The following is a 24160-nucleotide window of genomic DNA, read 5'->3' on the forward strand; positions in this document are numbered from 1 at the left end:
TTTTCTTAGTATCTCTGCCCAAATCACCCCCCAGAAGCCATATTGGACCGTCTGCATAATGTCGGGGTCACCAGGCTCTGGGTCCATGCTTCTGACCCTGCCCTGGGCTGCGCTCCCTCCCGTGCTTTAACACGCCTGCGCCCTGCTTCTCTGCACCCCATCCATGACAAGACAGCGAAGGACGCCGGATCAGCCAGATAAACCGTCAAACACCTGAGGCCAAACGGCTCATCCCCCAAGAGCTACGCTGGAGGCTTTGGACAGTTCCAAGAGGGGACCCTGGTGCCGCCTTCCAGGAAAGCAGGACGCCTAGAGGGGCCCCAGAGAGCGACAACCCCCACAACACACGCGTGAGGCTGAACAAGTGTGGCAAGAGAGCAGCCCGAGTCGTGCCGGCTCCATCGTGAGCTCCCCCTTTATTAGCGGCTACAGTAGGGTGCTCGCCCAGCCCCGCAGACAGCGAGCCACCACCAGGGGGTCTCCCTTTGGTGGCAGCCCCCCGGGGCCGGTTCTGAAGCCTGGCTGGGCTCTCCACACTCCGCTCTGACTAGTCCAGCACCGAGGCAGCGGTGGCCCAGAGTTCTTTGCCTTTCCTGCCCCAGGCTGGGACGACGCTCCTTCTCTCCCGGCAGCCACATTAGGGCATGGCAAACGTCAATCCCGCACCAGGAAGTTGATGAGTGCGGTTCGGGGAGAGAGGAAGGCCTTGGTGACGGTGCGGCCCTGAAGAAGCCGGACTCCCAGCTCACTCTGGAGGACCAGCTCATGGACCTTCTCCTGGTCCCGGGCTACCTGGGAAGGCACAGGGATCCTGCCACAAGCTTGGTTGTTGATCTGGAAAGGAGAGAAGCCCAGGTAAGTGAAGAGAACTCCAGGAGGGTCTGAGGATGCTCCCCTGCCGCCAACACCCTGTCCTGCCCGTTTGGGGGAGAAGGAGAAGGCGCTGCAGGCGGCCAGAAGGAACGTCAATGTTCACTTTCCTAAATGAGGTGGAATTGATGCCGGCCTAAACAGGGCAGAGAAGGCCCCGGGGCGGGAAGAGCTTTCGTGTTGTCTAAACGCTTCTATGAACACGCAGGCTCAGGGAAAGGCATTTAAGAAATCACAGGGCTGAGGCCCAGCTTATGCTATTTCCAATCCTGGAAAGATGAACCTGCCTCAAGGGAACCATTCCAAATCTAAACTGTGGCCAGGGATAACTGACTTGGCAGCTTTTAACTAGGCCTGAGATGGATCCACTTTAACTAATACATTTTTCTTAACCGTTTAATATCTGAATTCTTATGAATTGATGACTTTGAAAGTCTCCAATCTTCACCACAACGAATATTTATAGGTTGATAAAATTAACAGAAAAAAACACATTTAGTGAATTATGAAAACAAATGACCAATGATACTTTCTCATTATAATATAGCAATAAAGATAGAGACTAGAAGAACGATTCATTAATACAGGAAACTCCCAGAGGAGGAAGGTCCTCCACTGATGCAAGTGGACACCTTTACAATTTATAGTCCTCAGTTTTAAATAAAGCAAATTCTTCAAAGCCCCACGGTGACCAATGAAATATTTGGGCTTGATTAGAATATACTTGGCATGTGCCTTAAAAGTTAGCTTCTAAAATACCTAGATTGAAACAAGTAGGCTAGAATAGTGAGCGTTGGGGTAGGCAAGGGATTTTGTCTAACATTTAACAACTGTTTAACTGCTAATGATGGCTTTTTCCAATCCTTATCCTGTCAGTATTTTTAAGCTTCTGGCAGCTGTCAATCACTCCTTGTGCGGACACTCTACCTTTGCCTTTGACTCCTGCACCTTTGTGACCGCTCCTTCCCTCTCTCTGGCCTGACCCATGAACACGGGTGTCCTCTGAGGCTCTTTTCTCTCTCCCTACACTTTCTCTTAATGATCTCCTGAGTTCCTGTAGATTCAATGATCATTTCTATAGAGGAGACCCAGAATTTATATGTCCAGCCCTTGTCTCCCTCCTGAGTTCCAGGCTCCCATCCAGCTATCTACTGGGCACCTCCGCCAGGATGCTGCATAAACATCTCAAACTCGTGTTTAAAACGGAATTGTTTTCTTCCCAAAGCCTTACCCCTCCTTTCAATCGCATCCCACCCTTTTTCTTTAAGAGTATCGCCATCCTTCCATTAGAGTCAGCTTCATCTCTTCCCTCTTCCTCACACTCTCCATGATTTGTCAAGCCTCACAATGTTTCTCTCTATTCCATTCTCTCCAAACCTAAGTCCACCGTCCTGGTCCTGGACCATACATATCCTTTTATTAGACTATTCCAACAGCCTCCTAATTGGATTCTTGGCTTCCAGCTCTCTTTTCTCTGGTCCAATGGCCACATGAGGTTTGATCATGTCAACTCCTCTGCTCAGGAGCCTACAGAAGTTCCCTATTATCTCTAAGACAAAGTACAAACTCCCTAGGCTGGACATTTAAAATCCTTTACCATGGGTTCTAGCTCATATAATGAAGCTCCCCCCATGCCCCTTACTTGATGTGCTAATCAGTAATCTACTTTCTGCTTTGCCCTGATTCCTGATATTGGCCTATTCTGTTTGTTTACTGAGCATATGGCTTACATATGGAAGGTACTCCCTTTCTACTTCTGCCCCTCATAAGCTTTAGCTTCCTTTAAGGTTCAGCTCAGAGGCCACTTCCTCTAGGAAGACTTTAATTTTTTTCATTTCATTTCTAAAAATGTGAGTTTAACAAATACTAAATTAAATGAACATTTCCACAATGTAGAACAGGTGTCATGAATTGTAAATAAAATCGTGAGTGACTATGGGGAGCGTGGGAAGCCCTTCCTGACCCTCTGGTGGTTACTCCCTCCCTCTCCTGAGTCCATAGTAGCAGAGGGTACACAGTTACTTAACCTAGAGAAGTCAGGCTGCTCACATGGCAAACGTGAGGGATGATTGGTGGATATTGTGTGCTTCACTAGTATTTTCAAAATGTTGAGAAAAATTGGGAAAGGTTCAAATGTATTGGCTGGATCTTCTGTGACAAATTTTGCCCAGGATGGGCAAGCATAGATTGGTTGTGGCTGGCCCTGCTGCATGGATGTGAAATGACCAGTTACTGATTATTGGTTGATTACGGTTTAGAGTTTTATTAATCATAGCATTATGATTAACTACATTCTCAAGGCTTACAGTGAGTTATTTTGTATAGACCTCATGATACTTTTTAGATGACTATGTATGGAATGCAACAGCAATCATACCATTTGAAGGACACAGAGAAGATGGATGAAGGATGATTTAACCTGATCAGAAATAGTTTTTCACTAGCACTGGGCTGTGCTGGTATAGGAGTGGTGAGTTGGAGACTTCCCAAAGGATGTTCTGAAGTAACTGTGTGGGTACCCCCCTGCTACTGGGGACTCAGGAAGACCCCTTCTAGCAAGACTACATAATTGTAGACCAATTAGAGTCTTAGTTTAGTTATTGCCATTGGACTATTTTGGTTCCCTATATAGCCTGGTGCCTTTTCAACTGTATGAAAAGCTGCTCTGACTGTCAAAGGGGCCTCTGGTCACTGAGGGGCCAGAGACCTCTATTACTGGTAACTGCTAGCCTTGCCAATAAATAGTTTATGCTCAGACCTTTTGTGCCATGGTTTCTCTTTATCACAGATTTATCACAACTCCTATCAATGGGTTCACAAATCATTTGAGTATGAACATTCTTAGTACCAAACTTAAGGTCATGCACATGGTAGGCATTTGTGAATGCTTGCTGAATTGAACAGAACGGAATGTTTTGGAAGGCTGAACATTCTTACAAGGAGAAGGGAAGGTGCATACACTACAAAGTTACATCCCAGTTGTATCCCAGAGCCAAGGCATCACATAGCAGGGATGTGGAGGGTCCTGCCAAAGGCTGGGAGCCTAGAATGCTTTGCATGGGCTGTGAGATCTTGAGATCATTTTCATAAAGCAGAAGGAGCTCAAGGCAGCATTCCTCACCTCCTTCTATCATTACAGAAAAATGCCTTCTACTTGAGCCTGAGGCTTTGGGAGGCCCAATTCTCATCAAATAAGTTTAGCCATGAATAACTAATTTCACCTTCCTTTCTTCTTCATTTCTGTCTCTCCCCCAGGGTAAGCAGCCAAGAACAGAAGAAACCTGGCTGCAGGATATAGTCTCCAGTGAGCAGGGGTACCCATCCACACCTACTATTCCCGCAACAAACAAACCTTGATCTCCTGTGTTGGACTGAGGAGCCTGATTGCTTAAGGCTGGCCACCTGGCAATAAGGTATAGAGGAGGCCCTTGTGGTTCTGCCACCCTTCACTGAAACTCCCCTTTGGTGCTTTTATGGTCCTTTGTGAGTATAGATGGTGTGTACAGGTGTGGCTGAAGAAAGGCCAACATATCAGGACTACCCAGAAATCTTCCCCACCCTGCACTTTCCCAAAAGCTCCTCTGTTTGGTCAGAGCTTTGGAGGCCATAAGCAAAATCCATGAGTCTCTGATTTCTATCTTGGGCCTCATAGGCACTGTTATTTTTCAGGGAAGCTGAGAGGGATTAAAAGTCAATGACATGTAATTCCATCGGACAAGCATTTACTGTGCCCCAAATGTGTGCCAAAGACTTGGCCAGATTCCTTAGTGGTATGTGAATGGAGCAAGGGATCTGGGCAGTAGAAATACTAATAGCTGATTTTTTCTGTATAAAAGGGGAAACCTCAGCACTTCATCTGCCCTTCAAGGGGCATGAGGAAGAAAGCAGAATTCCTGGGTACAACAAGTTCTAACAATCTTCCTTCCTATCTTGGTCAACTACACATAGACCCCGCTCATTTGCAAATGTCTTCTTGGTGCTACTCATCCGACCTACTAAGCCCATTCTGTGATGGCCCAGTCAACGCACTGGCCTGAGTTAGTCACCCCTTTCACTAAACTTCTTGCCAAAGGACATCAGCTATCGCGATGGAGGAATACTGCCTTTTACAGCTCTGTCTCAGAGGTGATTCTGTGCTACTGTACAGATTCGTAGGCCTGAAGGTTTCTCATGGGAAAGTACCCAATAGGCACTAACATCTCCTGCTGACACCTCAGTTTAAGTCCAAAGGGACAGCAATGGGTCTCCAGCATCACTGAGGAATGGACAACAGGGAGGGTAGAGAATATAGCAGCTGTGACTGGAAAAAAGGCAGTTAGAAACAGAGCAGCTGTGAAGGCGTGTAGTCTCCTGGCATAAACATTTTCTTTGCAAATATTGATTTTTCTGCTCAGCCCACTGTTGACACAGATGTAGAAGGGCTGACCTTCACTGGCTCACAGTGTCTGGGTGGTCAGATTTCTTAAGTCTCACTTGGCAAATGAACACACTTTTCACTGGGGCCCATTTCCACAATGCCTGGCACCTAGGAAAGCACTAATAACAGATGCTCATTGATTGATTTTTTTTCTGCCTATGTGACCAAATAGGCTATACCCAGATTTTGAATTTTGTATTTTGTATCATAGGCCAACCTTCCAAGACCAAAGTAATCATGTCCTATGGCCCTCTTTTCCATGTCAGAGAAGATTTTAGAGTAGAGGGCAAAATTCATTTGTTTGGAAAGGAATTCTAAGCTCAGGAGATGCTGCCACTGTAGAACTACTCTAAAAACTGTTGAGTACTTAGTGCTCTGAAAATCGTCACCATCTAAGTTTTCAGTATCCAGCTGGGTCTGGATGAGCCATTGGAGTAAGGCATGGGGTAGGAGGGAAGGGGCTCAAAACCTTTGTGTCAGTCCTGAGAGTCAGGGTCCTCACTGACCAAGCCTTTTATGAAAGTCTGAAACAGGAGGCTAAATAGAATAGATGTACTTCATCCCTTATTCTTTCTCTTGCACTTCTTCTGGGAGAAGGAAAAGTAGACCAAATCCTCCTTCTACTACAACCTCCCCATTCCCTGGGCTAGGAAGGAGGGGCAGGGTTAAAAGCAGTCAGTCAGTCAGTCAGTCAACAGGTATTTATTAAATGTTTACTCTGTTCTGAGGATTGCACTGAGCCCTGGGGATTCAAAGGAAGACAAAAACCCTGGCTCCTCCTTCTACCAGAGGAGACAATATGGAGATAACTATATATAAAAGTTGTAGACAGAGTGGTAGAAGGTAATCTCAGAGGGAAAGTGCAATCAAAGGAGAAGTGAACTAGAAAAAGCCTCCTACTGAAGAGGGAGTTTGGGGATTTGTGAAGAGTCTAGAAGGAAGCCATGAAAGTTGAGGTGAAGGGGAAAAGCATCAGGCATTGAAGGCCATCCCTGAAAAGGCACAGAGTAGAGAAGAAGAACCCGGTCTGGGTCTATAATCTGTGTTGCCTCTGTATGGTAACATGCTGCAAATTTTGTACTTTACAAACTTAATACTGTATCTCCGTCTTACCCAACAACAGTGTTTGTAAATATTCTTTTCCCCTTTGTTGTAGTGATCACATTGGAATACTGTGGTATTTGGATGAAAATATCTTTACTAGATATATTTTACTATCTTCATAAAATAAATTTGTAGTGACAGCTTGAAAAAAGGTTAGCTGAGACACCAAGGAGAGGTACTGGATGAGAGTGAGTAGGCAAGGTTGGATCTAGCAGAGTGAAGATTTTTAAAGTCAGGGCTATGGAGAATGTTTATAGGCAATAGGAAGAAGCCAGAAAATAGAGACTGAAGATCAGATGGGAAGTAAGGATGATGGTGGGAGCAATTTCCTGGAGAAGAGGGGATGAGATCAAGAGTGCAGGTAGAGGGGTTTGCCATCATCTCGTCAGGGGAGCCTGGGGTGGAGTGATGGGGGATCTTCGAAGAGAAGAGAAGAGGGAGCTCTCAGAAAAGAGTCTTGGTTTTGTCAGTCAAGTACGAGGTGAGGTCCTCAGTGAGAGGTGGGGAGGGCAGTGGTGGGAAACTGGAGGATGGAGACAAGAAGGTCTGGAACAGCTACTGTGAGGAGATTCCCTTTTGTACTTCCCAATCCCTTAAGAGCTGACAACAGCATTGTTCGCAGGAGAGATTGTATAGAAGATACTGGTTTATGGTCACCTGGTAGAATCAGGCTGAGACAGAGAGAATCTTATAACTTACATGCTGGTTTGGGCCAAAGACCAGGAAGACACAGATTTTCTACTTATTTGACTTGTGTTAGAGAACTGAGTTGGAAGGAGAAGGTCTAAAACCAGATCCCTAAAACCCAGCAAAATACACAGGATACAAACATTACAAAATATACAGAAGGAGCCTCGATGGAGCAGCAATATGGACTAATCAATATGCCATGTATTCTGGCTGCTACCAGTCAATGACAGGGAAAAAGACATCCTTCTTTACCAGAATCGCCATCTCCACCATGTCGGGCTGCTGCTTGGGTTGTAGATCCACCACAGGCCAAGACTGATGGAGCACACTGGCATTCCAGTCATAATGGCTGCACAGCTTGTTCTTCACATGGCTCAGACCTGTAATACCAAGCAGACAGATTCTTAATTGTCTAGCAAACAGAAGGCTTGTTATATCTGGCATGATAAAAAATATTTCATCCAGAGGCAGATTGATTTAATACTGGCCAGAAGAATATTTTGGGGAGGTAATATCATGGTTTTCGATAGCACATTAAATCTTTTTTTAAAATAATATATTCCCCCCCCCATTACATGTTAAAATAGTTTTTTAACATTTAAAAATTTTTTGGGGTTCCTTTCCATCCTCCCTCTTCTCCTCTCTCCCTGAGAGGGTAAGCAGTCTGATACAGATTTTACATGTGCAATCATGTAAAACATTTTTTCATATTAGACATTTTGGATCGCACATTAAGTGTTAAAGAGGCTCAAGTAGGAACTTTCACTCATCACTGAAATTTAGTTTTCAATTTTAAGTAACAGATAGTGATTTTTTTTTGCAAGCTACAATTTCTGTGAAACTGGAATATTGTGTCATAAAAGTATTACAAGAGGCCAACGCTCACAATTTTAATGTAATCCTTACTAGGCAGTTTTGCTGGAGGAAGCAAAGTCTTTGTGTTTTGGGGAGCAGGTCACAATGGAACAAGTCCCCTTGTCTTCATTCATTTCTTGCCTGTAATTATTTCACTTGTTGACTTAGGAAGTCTGAGCCAAATCTGTGTTTAATTAATGTAGGCTAAATTTAGTCCCCTGTTTCAGATGCCTTTTGCCTTCTACTTTACCTTTCTCTTACTATCTCTTATGTAAGGTAAGCAGGTCTCACTGTCCTGTCACTGAATCTAAATTAACTTCTTAACTTGGCATAAGTCAAATAGTAGAGAGGGGAACAAAGCCATTCTGTAATAGCTTGTGATCATGGCATAATTTCAGCCCCAAAGCAAAAAGCTTGCTCTTTGTCTCTCAGTAGATTGTATCAAAGAAACATTGCTAATTATAAAAGCATTTACAAATGAATAATGGAAATTAATTGGTCAAATAATAGTGCAAAAATGCAGAGCTGGCATAGTGTTAGAGTGTGAGCCCTGGAGTCAGGAATACCTGGGTTCAAACCTGGCCTCAGATATTTCCTATTTGAGTGATCCCGGGTAAGTCATTTAATCTCTGCCTGCCTCAGATTCTTCAACTGTAAAATGAGGATAATAATAATAATAACATCTACCTCCCAGGACTGTTGTGAGGATCAAGTGAGATAACAATTATAAAGCTCTCAGCACAGAGGTTGGCACAAAGAAAGTGCTATGTAAATATAAGTTATTGTGATTATGATTATTGAATGATAGGATGCTTTTCTGCCCATCTTCTAAGCACACAAAGAAATTTGTGCAGGATACCAGCCTAGGTGTTTAAAAAAAAAAAAAAAGCACATCTACTGGAAGCCTGTGAAAACAGGTCTTCTCAGGAGAAGTTTCTATAGTCAGTAAGAACATTTGGATATGTCTCTATTAACTCAGAGAATCTGCTGAGGTAGTCCTACAGAGAAATGTATAACTACCCAAGGAGATCTGCTCATAAAACAGTAAAACTAGAAACAGAGACTGGAGGTATTTTCTAGCCAAACAACACAGCACAAAGGAAAGCCAATTATCCAGGAGTAGGTTAAAGCACTGGTGCTAGATGTCTTGACTCTCTCCTGTAGACTGCCAAGCCTGGCAGATAGTTCTAATTTTTTTTTTAAACACCTAACCTTCTGTCTTAGAAACAATACTGAGTATTGGTTCCAAGGCAGAGGAGCAGTAAGGGCTAGGCAAGGTGGGGTGGAGGTGTTAAGTGACTTGTCCAATGTCACACAGCTAGGAAGTGTCTGAGGCCACATTTGAACCCAGGACCTCCCATCTCCAGGCCCCATTTTCTTTTCACTGAGCCATTTAGTTGTTCCCTGTCAGATATTTCACCATTTATTTGCATCACCACTTGAGAAGGCAGGGTTAGGAAAGGAGAAGGAAAATTCAGTTCATGTGATTTTATTCTGTTAGTAATCATTCATCAGCCTAGTGAGTTTGGACAGTTTAACTTCTCGGTTGAGAAGAACACAGAAGTTTAGTTAAATTGTAGTTAAATACTTGGGAATATCCAGATGTACCTGCATTTTGAATTAATGAAGATCTCAAACAGCTTCTAAAAAATAAATCACTGATACACCCAGTCCATTAGAACCAGCAGCAAAGCTTTGAGTGGACTTTCCTCATTAACTCAGTGCTCTAAACAAATAAGTCATATCAGCTCAGATGAATCCTGCTGTAGGCTGGCTGGAAAGAACTGGATTCTTCTATTTCATTGGACCAAATATTCTGAGGAAGAAAGGGGAGACAAGCTACTCTCTTTGCTAGGGGGATCTCAGACCTGAATGGTGCAAAAGTGCATTTATGCCATAGGACTATGATCCTCTAGGATGCCATGAAACCTGTCCTTCTAGGCCCACTAATGAAAATGTCCCAAGTCCAGGAGATGGGCTCTCTGGCAAAATAAGAGGGACGGGACTTCCTGACTTCCTAAGAGAATGTCATTTACAACTTTCTTATGGGGTTTGCCAGACAAAAATCAATCTTTTTTCTGGTTTACTGAATGTAGTTCTAGTGGAAAGAAATCTCCCATGTCTGTCTGAGCAGGATATAACATGGGGGAAAGGACCCTGAACAGAAAGGTAGATCCTTTTAAAGATTCAACTAAAAAAATCCTAAAGCCCAAATTTCAAATACTAAGTAGACCTTCCTTGATATACAGCAAATCAGAACACACTGCAAGTATTCCTGTAGAGAGGGTCTGAAATGGATCTGTTCTGTTCAGCAGAAAGACTTGAGCTGATTCTTGATTATAAATTCCTATAACTTTATATGTTCAATGAGTGTTCCTCTGTAGATCAGAGGGGAGGTGACAGGAGCAAAGACCAGCGCTTCCATGGACACATGGGTGTGTGTGTGACTGGGGAAGGGGGACACTGCCTCCAAGAGAGCTTGGTCCTTTCTTTCCAGAAGAGCCGATTCCAGGTCTGAGATCCTCCAGCTCCTCTTGTCCCCTACTTCTCCACTCCAGAAGGGGTAGTAGGCAAAGCTGTTCTACACCACATGTGTAAATCACTACCAGCTGCACACAAGGGGCCCCAGGCCCACAGGCAACAGTGGGAGAGATACAGCAGCCCAACAACTCGAATCCACATGGGGCTTTTGGATGGATAGAGCCAGCTCCTCACACGAAGCAGAGAGGCTTTGTGTGACAGGCAGCAAAAGCATTTCTATCCTCATTTTATCTATCAGCACACTAAGGGACAACTTTCCCAGGTTTCTATAGCCAGTGCATCTATTGTGACTTAGACCCAGACCTAGATATCCTGAGTCCAAAGCCAGTGCTCTCTTCTAGGAGAAGGCTTTCCTGTGACTGAGTATGTACAAAGAAACACCTAACAACAAAATTATCTTGGAATAAAATCTATGGAGTATAGAGGGCAGCATATAAAATAACATTATTAAAGTAGCAAAAAGAAATTTATCCTTATATGTATAAAATACATACAGTGTTTTTTTTTTCTCAGTGTTTTTCCTATGTCAGTTGATTTTAGTGAAATAAAAGGTGTATCAACAGGTAGAGTTCAGAAAAACACAGACTCAGAGAAGGAAGGGCCTTCAGAAGTCATCTGGTTTCACCCCCACCTGAGCCGGAATGCCCATTCTAACACCTGACCAAAGAAGATCCAGGTTCTATCTTGCAGTCCCTAAATGAACTTGCTATATTGACAATGAATTGGGGCACCTAGGTGGCACAGCGGCTAGAATGCCAGGTCTAGAATAGGGGGGACGTGGGGTCAAATGTGGCCTCAACACTTCCCTAGCTGTGTGACCCTGGGCAAGCCACTTAACTCATATTGTCTAGCCCTTGCCACTCTTCTGTTTTAGAACTAATACTAAGTTTGGTTAAAACACAAAACAAAACAAAATGAATCAGCAATCTGATAGCTACAATAAGAGGGATGAAAAAAATTGATGCAAAATATGCACACTCCAAGGAGCTTGTTTCATGAAGGAAAACCAATCTGGGGAGATGCCTTGCTACTTCCAGATTAGGCATTTCTTTTAGGGCTTCAAATGAGTTTGCAATATTACATCACTGCTTTGATTTTCAGGGTCTATCTAAGTAACCAAAGGAAAGTCAACATTGTAGAACTTAGGAAGTCCTGAGATTATCTGACTGACACAAAATGGGTTAGTGGACAGAGAGTTGGCCTGGGATCTTGCCTCTGCCACCCCTGGGCTAGGCACTTATCCCTTTCAGTGGCCCAGGCAATGCTCTAAAATGAAGTTTCAGAGAAGGTGCAGACCTACATTAGGAGGAGTTTCCTCACCTTGGATTTCCTTCTATCAACAACATGGCAGCTCTAGTCCCCTTTCCACATTATAGTCCAGGCCCTTTTTATAACCTAAATTACAAATTAGCAGAAAAGAAATGAAACTACAATTCTCGAATCCTTCCTATTGAAATTTAGACTTGAAGGATGAATAATTTTTATCAGCAACAACATTCTCTCCACCAGTAATAGAACCCTCTCTGGGCCACCTAATGATGAGTTCTCATGAGCTGCCAGGGCTGAAAAAATCGGCTTCCTAAGGGCCAAAGCTTTTGTAGAAATGCCTTTCCAAAGTTGGTGAGGTGAGGTGGCAGATGACAGCATGTCAGGCTAAGAAGCATTTATTAGGTGCCTACTATGTGCTAGGCACAGTTAAACAACGGCTCTCCAAAGAAAGACAAAAACCGTCTCATGCAGTAATGGGGGGTGGGGTGGAAGTACAATGGGCAAACAATGTGTACAGAAAAGATAGCTACAGGATAAACTGGAGGTAGGCAGATTCTCCAGCAGAATCTTTCCAGCATGGGAGGCTCTGCAAAGTTTGGGCTCTGCATGCATTGATCTTGAGAGCCCAGGGTAATGGGTAAAAAGAAGTCATCATTCTCTGATAAATGGTCAAAGGATATGAATAAACAATTTTTGCAGATGAAGAAATCAAAGCCATCTTTTTGTAGTGGCGAAGAACTGGAAATTGAGATGTCCATCAATTGGGGAATGGCTGAACAAACTGTGGTATATGTTGGTGATGGAATACTATTGTGCTACAAGAAATGATATGCAAGATGATTTCATAAAAAGCTGGAAAGCTCTGCAGGAAATGATGCAGAGCGAAATAAGCAGAACTGGGAGAACATTGTACATAATAACAGCAATATTGGACAATGATTATCTGTGAAAACTTGGCTAATCTCAGCAATGAGCAATGCAATGATCTGGACAATCCTGAAGCACTTATTAAGAAGAATGCTACCCACCTCCAGAGAAAGAACTGTCAGAGTTGTCTTTCACATCAGTGTACTGATAGTTTTATCTGGGGGTTTTGTTTTTGTATGAGTGTGCTCTTACAACAATGACCAATATGGAAGTGTATTTTGTATGACAATAAAAATAAAATAAAAAAACAAATCAAATAAGAAAAAAGAAGTCATCATTCTCAAGGTAGATGAGCTTTTTTAGAAGAAACCATCTTATACCATCTTATTACAATTTCAATTTCTGAAAATACTGAATATATCTTGCAAGAAACATTTGAGTCTACTTTGTACAAGGCATTTGATTATACTGAAGGGAATATGAAGATAAGTGACATGGTACTCACTTTCATGGACTTCTGAAATAGAAAAAAGACATTCAAATAAATTACACAAAATGATCATATTAAGTGCATAGAGAAGGCACAAGGAAAATTAATTAAGATCTGTGGAGACAAAGATCATTTCTGAGTGTCTTTTTTTTTTTTTGGTTGAAGAGAATCAGGGAAGCTTGGTGGAGGTGATGGACCCTGAAGGAAAGTTTTTCAGTATTCTTTTTACCATGTAAAAAGGCCAATACCAAAGCTAAGTTCTATAATTTATAGTTACTTTCACGAGACAGTATGTATTGTGTCTATTAGATGCTGATGCAGTTATTCTGATTTCCCATACAAAGGGCTTAGAAGATTCAATGACTTATTGATAGAATTTGTTAGGAACCTGTCAGTAACTGAAGGAAACCAATACATTTTGGCTGAGAATGTATGATCTGCGAGAAACCAGGATTCAGTTCTGCCTTTAAACTGTACTCTCACAGTCTCCAATGACCTTCATTCTAGAGATCTGGGACCCACTAAGTCAAGTCTAAAGGAGTCTCAGATGAAGAGAAATGTATAAAAATGTGTGTATTTACACATACATATTTATATACGTACATATATAAACACATGTACTTATATGTAAACATCTTACATATATATATATATTTTTTCAAAGGGAATGGCCAAGTCACTGTGGAGATTATCCCAATCTAAACAATGATTTTAATGGGGTGACCAGGATCCAAATAAGATTGTGTGCACAGAGTAGCAAGTAACCAACAAGATTTTATCAAATGAATGACATGATCAAATGCTTTGTAATATCTGGATGAGCATTTTAATATTCTTGACTTGAATGCCTCTAACAGTAATCTTTTCCAATTATGACTTGGTGTCTTGTACATGAGCTTCCTCTCCCTCCTCTTTCTACAGCCTTCCATGGCAACTAGTGAGAAGAGAGGAACATTCCATCTCTCTCCCGAAAGCTTCCGCACACGCGAAGCCTCCTTTAAGCAAGCATCTTAAATTTGTGTCTGGATGGGAAAATGCTCTCCTAGGATAAACAACAAACCTCTCACAATTTAGTGAGAGTATCTGTGTGCTCTGGAGATACAGGGTTTCAGGAAGGAAACAGATTTCCTCATCCTGTTAATGTTTACAGACTGCCAAGATCAGTTCCATGAATGCTTCTCTCACCAAAGGCGGCATTAACTCTTGAAGCATCTCATGCCATTCAGTATTGGGTTCTATGCTTTATAATACTGATTGAATCATTACTTCTCTTTTATGTTTATTATATTTGCTAAAATTAATTTGAAACTCTCTTTGGGGGACAGTCTTCAATTCTATATGTCATCAAGGAGAAGGTCTCTTTAGAATTTTATTTTTTTTCCTAAGGAGAAGATTGGAAGAATAATTTCTGAGCTTTCTATCCCATAATGCCTTATTCACTTTATAGCCATTCCCATATTATTTTTTCTAGCTGTATGAGTATAAAAGTACATTGAAACAAAGATATTACATTAAAAGCTGTTTTCTTAAAAAAACAAAAGGCAAAAAAAAGACAAAGTTATTTTGCATGATGACGGATAGTGCAGTGATTGCAACCTTCTCTATTACTCATCTTGAAAATAAAGATGCTACACAGCAGGAACGAGTCCTCAGAGTGATTTTAAAAAAACAACACAAGAGCCCAACCCAAAAATATATTCACATTTTAGCCTCCAAAGTCCCACTGCCTTGTAAATTAAAAACCTGATGGCTAGAATTCTGTCATGCCTGGATGGGATTTTGCAGGAGTTGGAGCAGAGATGACCATGAAGGCACAGTCATTCCATGGGATAGGATGTCTTTTTTTTTTTTTAAACTGTTATCTTCCATCTTAGAACTGATTCTGTATATCCATTCTAAGGCAGAAGAGCAACAAGGGCTGCCCATTTCTGCATATCACACTAGACAGTGGGAGTCAAGTGATTTGCTCAGGGTCACCCAGCTAGGAAGTGTCTGAGGACATATTTGAACTCAGGATCTTCCGTCTCCAGTCTGGCTTTCATCCACCGAGCCATCTAGCTGCCCCTCAACCCAATTTATTATTAAAAAAAGAAACAATCCAACTAAGTCAGACTGATTAGATAAAGAAAAAAATATGTCCATATTTTCAAACATTAATTCCAGAATACAGTGCCTCCTATACCCCAGAGAAATAGGGGGAAGTTCCAATGCGTACAAAGATATTTATAGCAGCCCTTTTGTGCAGGCAAAGAATCGGCCCAGATACTAGGGGAACTTAGTGATTATCATTAGTGACTGTCAACTTGGGGAATAACTGAACAAATTATGACACAGGAATATAATGGAATATTATTGTGCTATAAGAAAGGACAAAGGGGACAATTTTAGGGAAAGACTTGTATGAACTGACAGAGAGTGAAGGGAGCAGAACCAGGAGAACAACTTATATGATAACCACATTGTGAAAATGAACAACACTGGAAGACTTGGGAACCCTAATCAATACCATGACCAACCATGATTCCAGGAGTTGGCTGATGAAGAAGAACAGTCACTGTCTAACAGAGCGGGGATGAACTCAAGATGTAGAATGAGATAGTGTTTTTGGACGTGGCCAGGGTTGGAATTTGTTTTGCTTGACTCAACATGCTTTCTTTCTTTCCAGTAAGTGGAGTGGGTGGGAGGGAGGGAAAAAATGCCCTTTCTTTTTTTTTTTTTTTTTTTTTTTTTAAATAAAGCTTTACCTTCTGTCTTAGAATCAGTACTAAGAATTAGTTCCAAGGTAGAAAAGTGGTAAAGACTAAATAAATAGGATTAAGTGACTTGCCCAGGGTCACTCAAGCTGTCCCAATAAATGCTTGTTAACAAAAAAGTTTTCAAAAAGACCACATTGGGGGCATCTGGGTAGCTCAGTGGATTGAGAGTCAGGCGTAGAGATGGGAGGTCCAAAGTTTGAATCCGGCCTCAGACACTTCCCAGCTGTGTGACCCTGGGCAAGTCACTTGACCTCTATTGCCTACCCTTACCACTTTTCTACCTATGAGCCAATACACAGAAATTAAGGGTTAAAAAAAAAAGACCACATTTCTTCAGTATCTGTCTTTTTAAGGTGTTTCATTCTCACATCATAGAAGAAATGAGAGAAGCAAAAACAATTAGAACTTAGCAGGGCAGAAAACTAGCCCTAGGGGGGACCCAAGTGTAGCTTTCTCTTTTGGCCCTCAGTGAACAGAAAGACTGTTCAAGCAGTAAAGGGTTTCCTATATAGTATAATCGTTGTCTCTCAGACTAGGTGAAATGACAGTAAACCAGGAGTGCGGCTCATTGAAGGAAGTGCCCAGGTCATTTATACTTCTCTCTTGGCTCTGCTCTTAACTCTCCAGACTTTTCCATCTTGTCCTCACACAGGCTTCTTCCATCCACCCTCAAACTCTGCTTTCTGGCTCTCTTTCATGTGTTGCCATCCCTATTAGAATGTGAGCTCCTGGAGGGTGAGGATTGTTGGGTTTTGGGCTAGTATTTTAAATCCCAGCATATAGCAGAGTGTCTGGAACACAGTAAGTGCTTAATATATCCTCTCCCTCAATTCTCTTGTTCCCCTTCCCCCCTTCTCCCACTCTCTTATCTTTTTGTCTCTCCTCCTCCTCCTGCCTTTGTCTCTCTCCCCTGCCTCACCTTCTCTGTTTTACTTTTTCACAGTATCTCCAGTGCTTAGCACAGCGCCTGGTATACAGTATACAGTAAACACTTAATCAATGCTTGCTGCTTTATTGATTGACACCAACTTTTGGTGAGTTACCGTTGGAATTGCCAAAAGATAAATGAGAAAAGGTTTGCTATTCAAGGGATATAATAAATGAAATTAAGCAGACAAGGGGAGGTCAGCTGTCTAAAGAAGATAGATGCGGGCAGTATTGGACTGGTGATGGTCAGGCTGCTGGAACCCTTGGCTTTTTGCACACCAGGCAGTGTCTGGGAGCTCAAAAATCTAAATATGAAAAGCTCCTTGTGGGTCAGGGCAGCCCCAAACAGCTCCTCTGGAATTTCAGCAGCCTAGAAATGCCATGCTATCTAAACACAAAGGCAAGCAGGAAGTCCAGTGCAATTCAATATTGACAGAACTGCTACCCTGCATTCTCATGTAAATTCCTAAGCAGATCCAGAGAGAAAAGAACAAATCTGCTTCCAGGCTTCTGAGTAAAACTAAGGCACTTGGGTGGCCTGGCTGCTGCCACACTCAACTGTGGCTGGCTGGTCAGTCACTGATGACCACAGAAGAGTGAGCCCCAAGACAGATCAGCACGAGGTCTGCCCGATGCTTACACGGGTATTCTGGAGTCCAGGACACTCAATCCTTTACCAATGGGCAATCCTTATCACAACAGATAAATGGTGCCATGTTCAATATTTGAGGAAGTTGTCTCACTGCTCTTTTAATACTGGATTTGTAACCTGCCACTAACAAAAGATCAACGAGGAATAACTTGGTAAAGGAGAGCTAGCCCACAGTATTGTTTTCAGGTTTTATTTCCACATTCTGAAGCAAGGGTACCAGATGAGAGAATCTTGTTTCTTGGGTTAAGAAAAGAAATTCCATTGGCTAGATTCCTCAACTTGGAGTCAGGAAAGGGTTCATTTCCCACCTTTGCCTCTTATTAGTTGTGCTCCTCTGAGTAAGCCACTAACCCTCTCTCAGTCCCAGTCTTTTCATCTTTAAAACAGGGATAATAATAGTTAGGTATACTTCGGAGGGTTGCTGAGGCTCAAATGAGACAATAGATGTAAAACACTTTGCAAGCTTGAAGGCACTATATAATTTATAATATACAATTATAATAGTTATCATCCAATATTCTGATAGGTATAATGATGCTGCTGATAATAGCTAGCATTTAAATAGAGCTTGAAAGTCTTTCCATATGTAAACTCATCTATTTTTCACAACCCTGGCAAATAGATCCTATTATTATCACTCTCTTAACAGATGAAGAAACTGAGGAACAGAGAGACTTCACTCCTTACAGCACAATAGTATTCCATCACCATCAGATACCACAATTTGTTCAGCCATTCCCCAATTGATGGACAACCCCTCATTTCACAACTTTTTGCCACCACAAAGAGCGTGGCTATAAATATTTTTGTACAAGTATTTTTCCTTACTATCTCTTTGGGGTACAAACCCAGCAATGGTATGGCTAGTTCAAAGGGCAGGCATCTTTTAAAGCCCTTTGGGAATTGCCTTCCAGAATGGTTGGATTAATTCACAACTCCACCAGCAATGTATTAGTATCCCAATTTTGCTACATTTCCTCCAACATTTATCACTTTCCATTGGCCGATTTGCTAGGTGTGAGGTGGTACCTCAGAGTTGTTTTGATTTGCATTTCTCTAATTATGAGAGATTTAGAACACTTTTTCATATATTTATTGATAGTTTTAATTTCTTTATCTGAAAACTGCCTATTCATGTCCTTTGCTCATTTATCCATTGGAGCTCCTTATAAATTTGAGAAATTAGACCTTTGTCAGGTTTTTGTTATAAAATTTTTCCCCCCATTTGTTGCTTCCCTTCGATTTTGGTTACATTAGTTTTGTTTGTACAGAAACTTTTAAATTTAATATAATCAAAATTATTCATTTTAAATTTTGTAATATTCTCTCTTTCTTGGTCTTAAATTCCTTCCTTTCCCATAGATTTGACAGGTATACTATTCTATGTTCACCTAATTTGTTTATAATTACCCTCTTTATATTTAAATCATTTACCCATTCTGAATTTATCTTAGTAGGGTGTGAGATGTTGATCTAAACCTAATTTCTCCCATACTGTTTTACAATTCTCCCAGCAGTTTTTGTTAAATAGTGAGTTCTTGTCCCAAAAGCTGGGATCTTTGGGTTTACTGAAAACTATCTTGTTGCTGCCATTTACCCCAAGTCTATTCCATTGATCCACTCTTCTATCTCTTAGCCAGAACCATATTGTTTTAATTATGATTGCTTTACAGTATAATTTGAGATCTGGTACTGCTAGGCCTCTATCTTTCAGATTTTTTTTCATTAGTTCCCTTGATATTCTTGATCTTTTGTTCTTCCCGATGAACTTTGTAAGAATTTTTTCTAATTCTATAAAAAAAGCTTTTTGGTAATATGATAGGTATAGCACTGAATAAGTAAATTAATTTAGGTAGAATTGTCATTTTTATATTAGCTTGTCCTACCCATGAGCAATTGATGCTTTTCTAATTGTTTAGATCTAGTTTTATTTGTGGGAAAAGTGTTTTGTAGTTATGTTTATATAATTACTGAATTTGTCTTGGCAAATAGATTCCCAGATACTTTATATTGTCTAGGGTGATTTTTAAATGGAGTTTCTCTTTCTAATTCTTGCTGCTGGGTTTTGTAGGAAATATATAGAAATGCTGATGATTTGTGTGGGTTTATTTTGTACTCTACAACTTTGCTAAAGTTATTATTTCCACTACCTTTTTAGTTGATTTTCTCAGATTCCCTAGGTATAACATCATGTCATCTGCAAAGAGTTATAGTTTAGTTTCCTCACTGCCTACTTTGATCTCTTCAATTTTTTTTCTTCTCTAATTGCTACTGTCAGCATTTCTAGTATAATATTAAATAGTAGTGGTGATAATGGGCATCCTTGCTTCATTCCTGGTCTTATTGAGAAAGCTTCTAATGTAATCCCATTGCAGATGATATTTGCTGATGGTTTAAAATAAATACTGCTTATTATTTTGAGGAATGGCTTTTATTCCTAAACTTTCTAGTGTTTTCAATAGGAATGGGTATTGTATTTTGTCAAAGGCTTTTTCTGCATCTATTGAGATAATCATGTAGTTTCTGTTGGTTTGATTACTGATATGATTAATTATGTGGATGGTTTTCTATTTTAAATCAGTCTTGCATTCCTGGCATAAATCCCTCCTGGTCATAGGGAATAATCCTCATGATAACTTATAGTCTTTTAGCTAGTATTTTATTTAAGATCTTTTGCATCTATGTTCATTAAGGATAGGAACAGAGAGACTTGCCCAGGATCATACAGCTAGTAAATGTCTAGGGCAGAATTCAAGCTGAGGTTTTACTGACAGAAAGTCCTGCACACTTTCTACCAGGCCACCTAGCTGCTCCAAACCATCAGTAAGAGATCTGAAATGGTGATAATCTTCAGATTAAACCACATTTATTTATCATATTCAGGAAGCAAAGTCTCCCAGCAGTGTAACTATGTCTACATTAGGGGACAGCTGAGAAAGGCAGGACTCTCAAATGCATGATAGGAGCTTTCAAGACAACATTCTAGGGGCAGTTAGATGGCTCAGTGGATTAGAGCCAGGTCAGGAAATGGGAAGTTCCAGGTTCAAATCTGTTCTCAGATACTTCCTAGCTGTGTGCCCTTGGGTAAATCACTTAACCCCCACTGCTTAGCTTTACCACTCTTACCTTGGAACCAGTTACACAGATAGAATCAATTTTAAGATGGCAGTAACAGTTTAAAAAAAAAAAAAAAGAAAACACTCAGCAGCATCTCTTCCTTAAGAGTCCGTAAGGAAAGGTTTTCTCCTCCTTTACCCAGAAGTACCATTAACAGAAGGGCAGCTAGGTATTGCTAGTGCTGGAGTCAGAAGGACCTAAGTTCAAATTCAGCCTCAGACACTAGCTGTGTGACCCTGGGCAAAGTCACCCTGTTTGCCTTAGTTTCCCCATCTGGAAAATGAACTGGAGAAGAAAATGTCAAACCCTTCCAGTATCTCTGCCAAGAAAACCCCAATTGAGTAGGGCTAATTGATCAACCCTGTCTCCACAGCTCCATCAGCAGCTATCTCTCTTGCTTTGTGCTATTTCCTCCATGTTGCTCTGTTTTAGCCTTTTACAGATTTTCCCAGGATGCTGTTTGCTTTTCTTGTGGGGCTGGTCACTGAAAGTTCCTATCAAAGTCTGATTATCTTATGCTCAGGAAGGAGGTAGCAGGGAAGGCCCCCTGAGGCTGACTCTTTCTCAGACATTCTCCAAGTGGGGCTTTTCAGCCTGCTCTTCTTGGTAGTATCTGAACCTCCTTCTAAAGTCAATATGCAATCCCTACAAATCAAATGGCCTTAGAGACATAGGGTCAGTGGTAATATGGTTGAATTCTATCAGGAAGCCAAAGCACCTTCTCCTTATATTACATCTTTATTTCTACATCTGGGGCTAGTATTGAAAAAACATTAATTGGGCTATCTTTCCTTCGCATTCCAAGATTCAAAGTTAGCAGTAACCATAGCTTAAAAAAAGGTATTTATCCTTCCATTCCTAAAACCCTGAGTTTTTGAAAAGTGACTTTCTAAAAGAGACTGGGTTTTATGTGCATTAAATCCTTCATGAATCAAATGTACTTTTTTTCCAACAAAGGAAGATTCTGAAAATACTGAACCTTAAAAAAAAAAAGTAGTCTTATTATCAATTTTCTTTTTAAACAGCTAAGAAAGGCCCTCAGTAGCTAAGGAAAATAGTTTCAGTCAATCAGTCAATAAACATTTATCAAAAGCCTATTACCCATAATACACAGTGCCAGGCAATGGGGAAAACAAAGACAAAAATGAATAGTCCTTGATTTTAGTGAGCTGACATTCTGCACACAGAATAGATACAAAACATACAGAAAATAAGTACAAGGTAATGAGGGTTCAGAAAAGGTGGAGGGTGAGCTGAGATTGGAAAGAAGGGATTCTAAGAGGCAGAGGTGAGGAGAGTGTGCATTCCTGGTGTGGGGGAATGGCCTGTGCAAAGGTACTGGGAGTGAGTGTGGAATGGCAGACAGGCACTGGACACAGTACTAAGTGGTAGTCAGAAAATCTGGGCTCGAATCCTGCCTCCGATCCTTTCTGACCACGTGTCACTTGACCTCCCTTAGTCTCAGGCTAAGATAAGCAGGTGGAATTGTGACCATTAAGGTCTCTGCCCAACTTATGGAAAAGCAGATTGGGACGTGTTGGTGAAGGGCTTTAAAAGTCAACTGGAGGAGTTTATATCTTATCCTAAGGACAAGAGGGAGCCATGAAAGCTCGTGGGGTGAATGAAAAAGGAGTGGAGGATGATGCCTGGATGACCGGAAGGACGGTGGTATCTTGGCAGAAATGAAGAAACTGAGGGAAGAGATAAAGTCCCTTTGAGTTTCCTTCAGGACATCCAGGTGGAAATATGCCAAAGGCAGGTTTGTGACATCGGACTGGGGTTCAGGAGAGAGACCAGGCCTGAATATAAAGCTCTCGGAGTCCTCTTTCCTTCCGAAGTAGAGTCCTTCGCAGAGTGGCCTGGGAAAAGCCAGACGAGTGAAAGGGCCACCCAAAGGCAGCATATCCATTGGGCGCAGGAATCTCACCTCTCTGGTGGGCAGGAAAGCACTTTACCAGCTGGGATGCCCAGTGCACACAGAGCACAACTGCTTGCCAGGGCAATAACAAACAGCTACTATCCCACTTGCATTTCTTATCACACACTCGTCTAACGGGGAGCAGCGCTCCCTGCTTTGGCAGGCAGACGTCTGGCCTTTCTGCAGCCAGACAGGGCTTACACACTGGCCTGCCCACTTAAAAACGGGATCGTGGGGTCAGTAATGGAAGGGTCGAGCGCTCTCAGAATTAGGGAAGAAGATGGTACCGTCCTCCCGCAGGGCGCCCGGCTCCCGAGGGCCAGCGGACACTCCGGCTGTGAAGGCAGATGCTGCCGGGGAGGAGGTGAGCCTGGACACGAGACAGCATCCCATTGGATCTTACGGTGAAGTTCCATTTTGATGACAGAAAATGAGTGCCTACGAGGTCATGAATGTGCCCTGTCCTTCGGAGGTTCCCGTTAGTAATATGAGCGAGCGTATCGAGTACCTGCCCAGAGCTCCGAGGTTAGGTGGGGGGCCAGAGGAGAAGCCATGATACAGACAGCGGCCAAGGCATCCTCAAATTCTCGACTGTGTAGAAGGACTCTTTGAGAAGCTTGCTGAGGAAGAGAAGAAAACAAAAGATAAAGGACGCACAGGCCATAAGCCTGAAGAAGCAGCCTCCCGGCCCTTTTCTTTCTAATGCTTCCCCTCCTTTCCCACACGTGGGCACTCAGACGTGCCTGCTGGGGCCTGGCTCTGGGCCTCCACCGTACAGAAAGCCTCTTGGGCATCCTCAGACTTCGACATCTGGCCCCTCCGGACCTGCTGCCAAAGCAAATGAAGAAACAAGCAGCCCCCTCGGCTTTCCTCGTATTCTCCGCTCCTTTCAGCAGTGATCAGGTTTGTACCTGGGCAGAGCACGGCGGCACCTCCAGGGGAGGGTGCTGGGGAGAAAGCTAGACGGGTGAGGCCGATGCGGGCCAAGGGAGGAGCATCACGCCCAGCTCAGTCGTTCTCATGACCCACTTAGAATGCCTCTGAGATCTCCCTCGGGATTCTAATAATTAGGATACTTTGGCGCAACTTAAAAGCTGTACGCATTATTTCCTGCATAAAAAGTGAGAAGAAAACGATGGTGACAAGTCTATTCCGTTTTGTACGGGGCAGAGGGAGCTTTGGCAGAGGCTGTGGAGAGAAACGAGCCTTTTACTGAGAACTGTAAAGGTAGAATTCAGCGCACTGTGAACAGGCTGATTTCAGAGACAACTTCTCTGGTCCAGTTAAAGTCTAATAATACATAGTGTTAGTGAGGACAGCCACTCCCCAAAACCTGGTTCAATGTCCTTATTTGTAAAATGAAAAAGCTGAATTGGCCAATTAAGGATTTTTCCAACTTTAAAAAATGTTTAGTTCTATGACTAGGTTGAGATTATACATGTAGCACATTTTTAAAGCTAAAAATCCTGTTATTTTTATAAATTTGCTTCTTAGTGATTCAATAATATAGTTAATTCTAATTATGTTTAGGCATTTTAAAAAAATCCTTCCTTTTGTCTTAGAACCAATACTAAGTATCTGTTCCATGGCAGAAGAGTGGTAAGCAATGGAGGTTAAGTGACTTGCCCATGGTGACACAGCTAGGAAGTATCTGAGGCCAGATTTGATCCCAGGTCCCCTAGACTCT

At 42.0% G+C, this 24160-nt stretch overlaps 1 protein-coding gene across 1 annotated transcript in view; it reads right to left on the reverse strand.

Moving 5' to 3' along the window:
* Window positions 1-376: 376 nt before the first annotated feature.
* Window positions 377-24160, reverse strand: part of LARS2 (leucyl-tRNA synthetase 2, mitochondrial) — a 204955-nt gene continuing 181171 nt past the window's right edge. Inside the window, exons 17-19 of the mRNA XM_044678902.1 lie at window positions 22982-23093; window positions 7334-7461; window positions 377-834 (exon numbers count right to left, since the gene is read on the reverse strand). Coding sequence (XP_044534837.1) covers window positions 655-834; window positions 7334-7461; window positions 22982-23093 — 420 coding nt within the window. The 3' untranslated portion in view covers window positions 377-654. The remainder of the gene's footprint in view (window positions 835-7333; window positions 7462-22981; window positions 23094-24160) is intronic.

This window comes from Gracilinanus agilis, chromosome 5 (genome assembly GCF_016433145.1).
Source record: "Gracilinanus agilis isolate LMUSP501 chromosome 5, AgileGrace, whole genome shotgun sequence".
NCBI lineage: Eukaryota > Metazoa > Chordata > Mammalia > Didelphimorphia > Didelphidae > Gracilinanus > Gracilinanus agilis.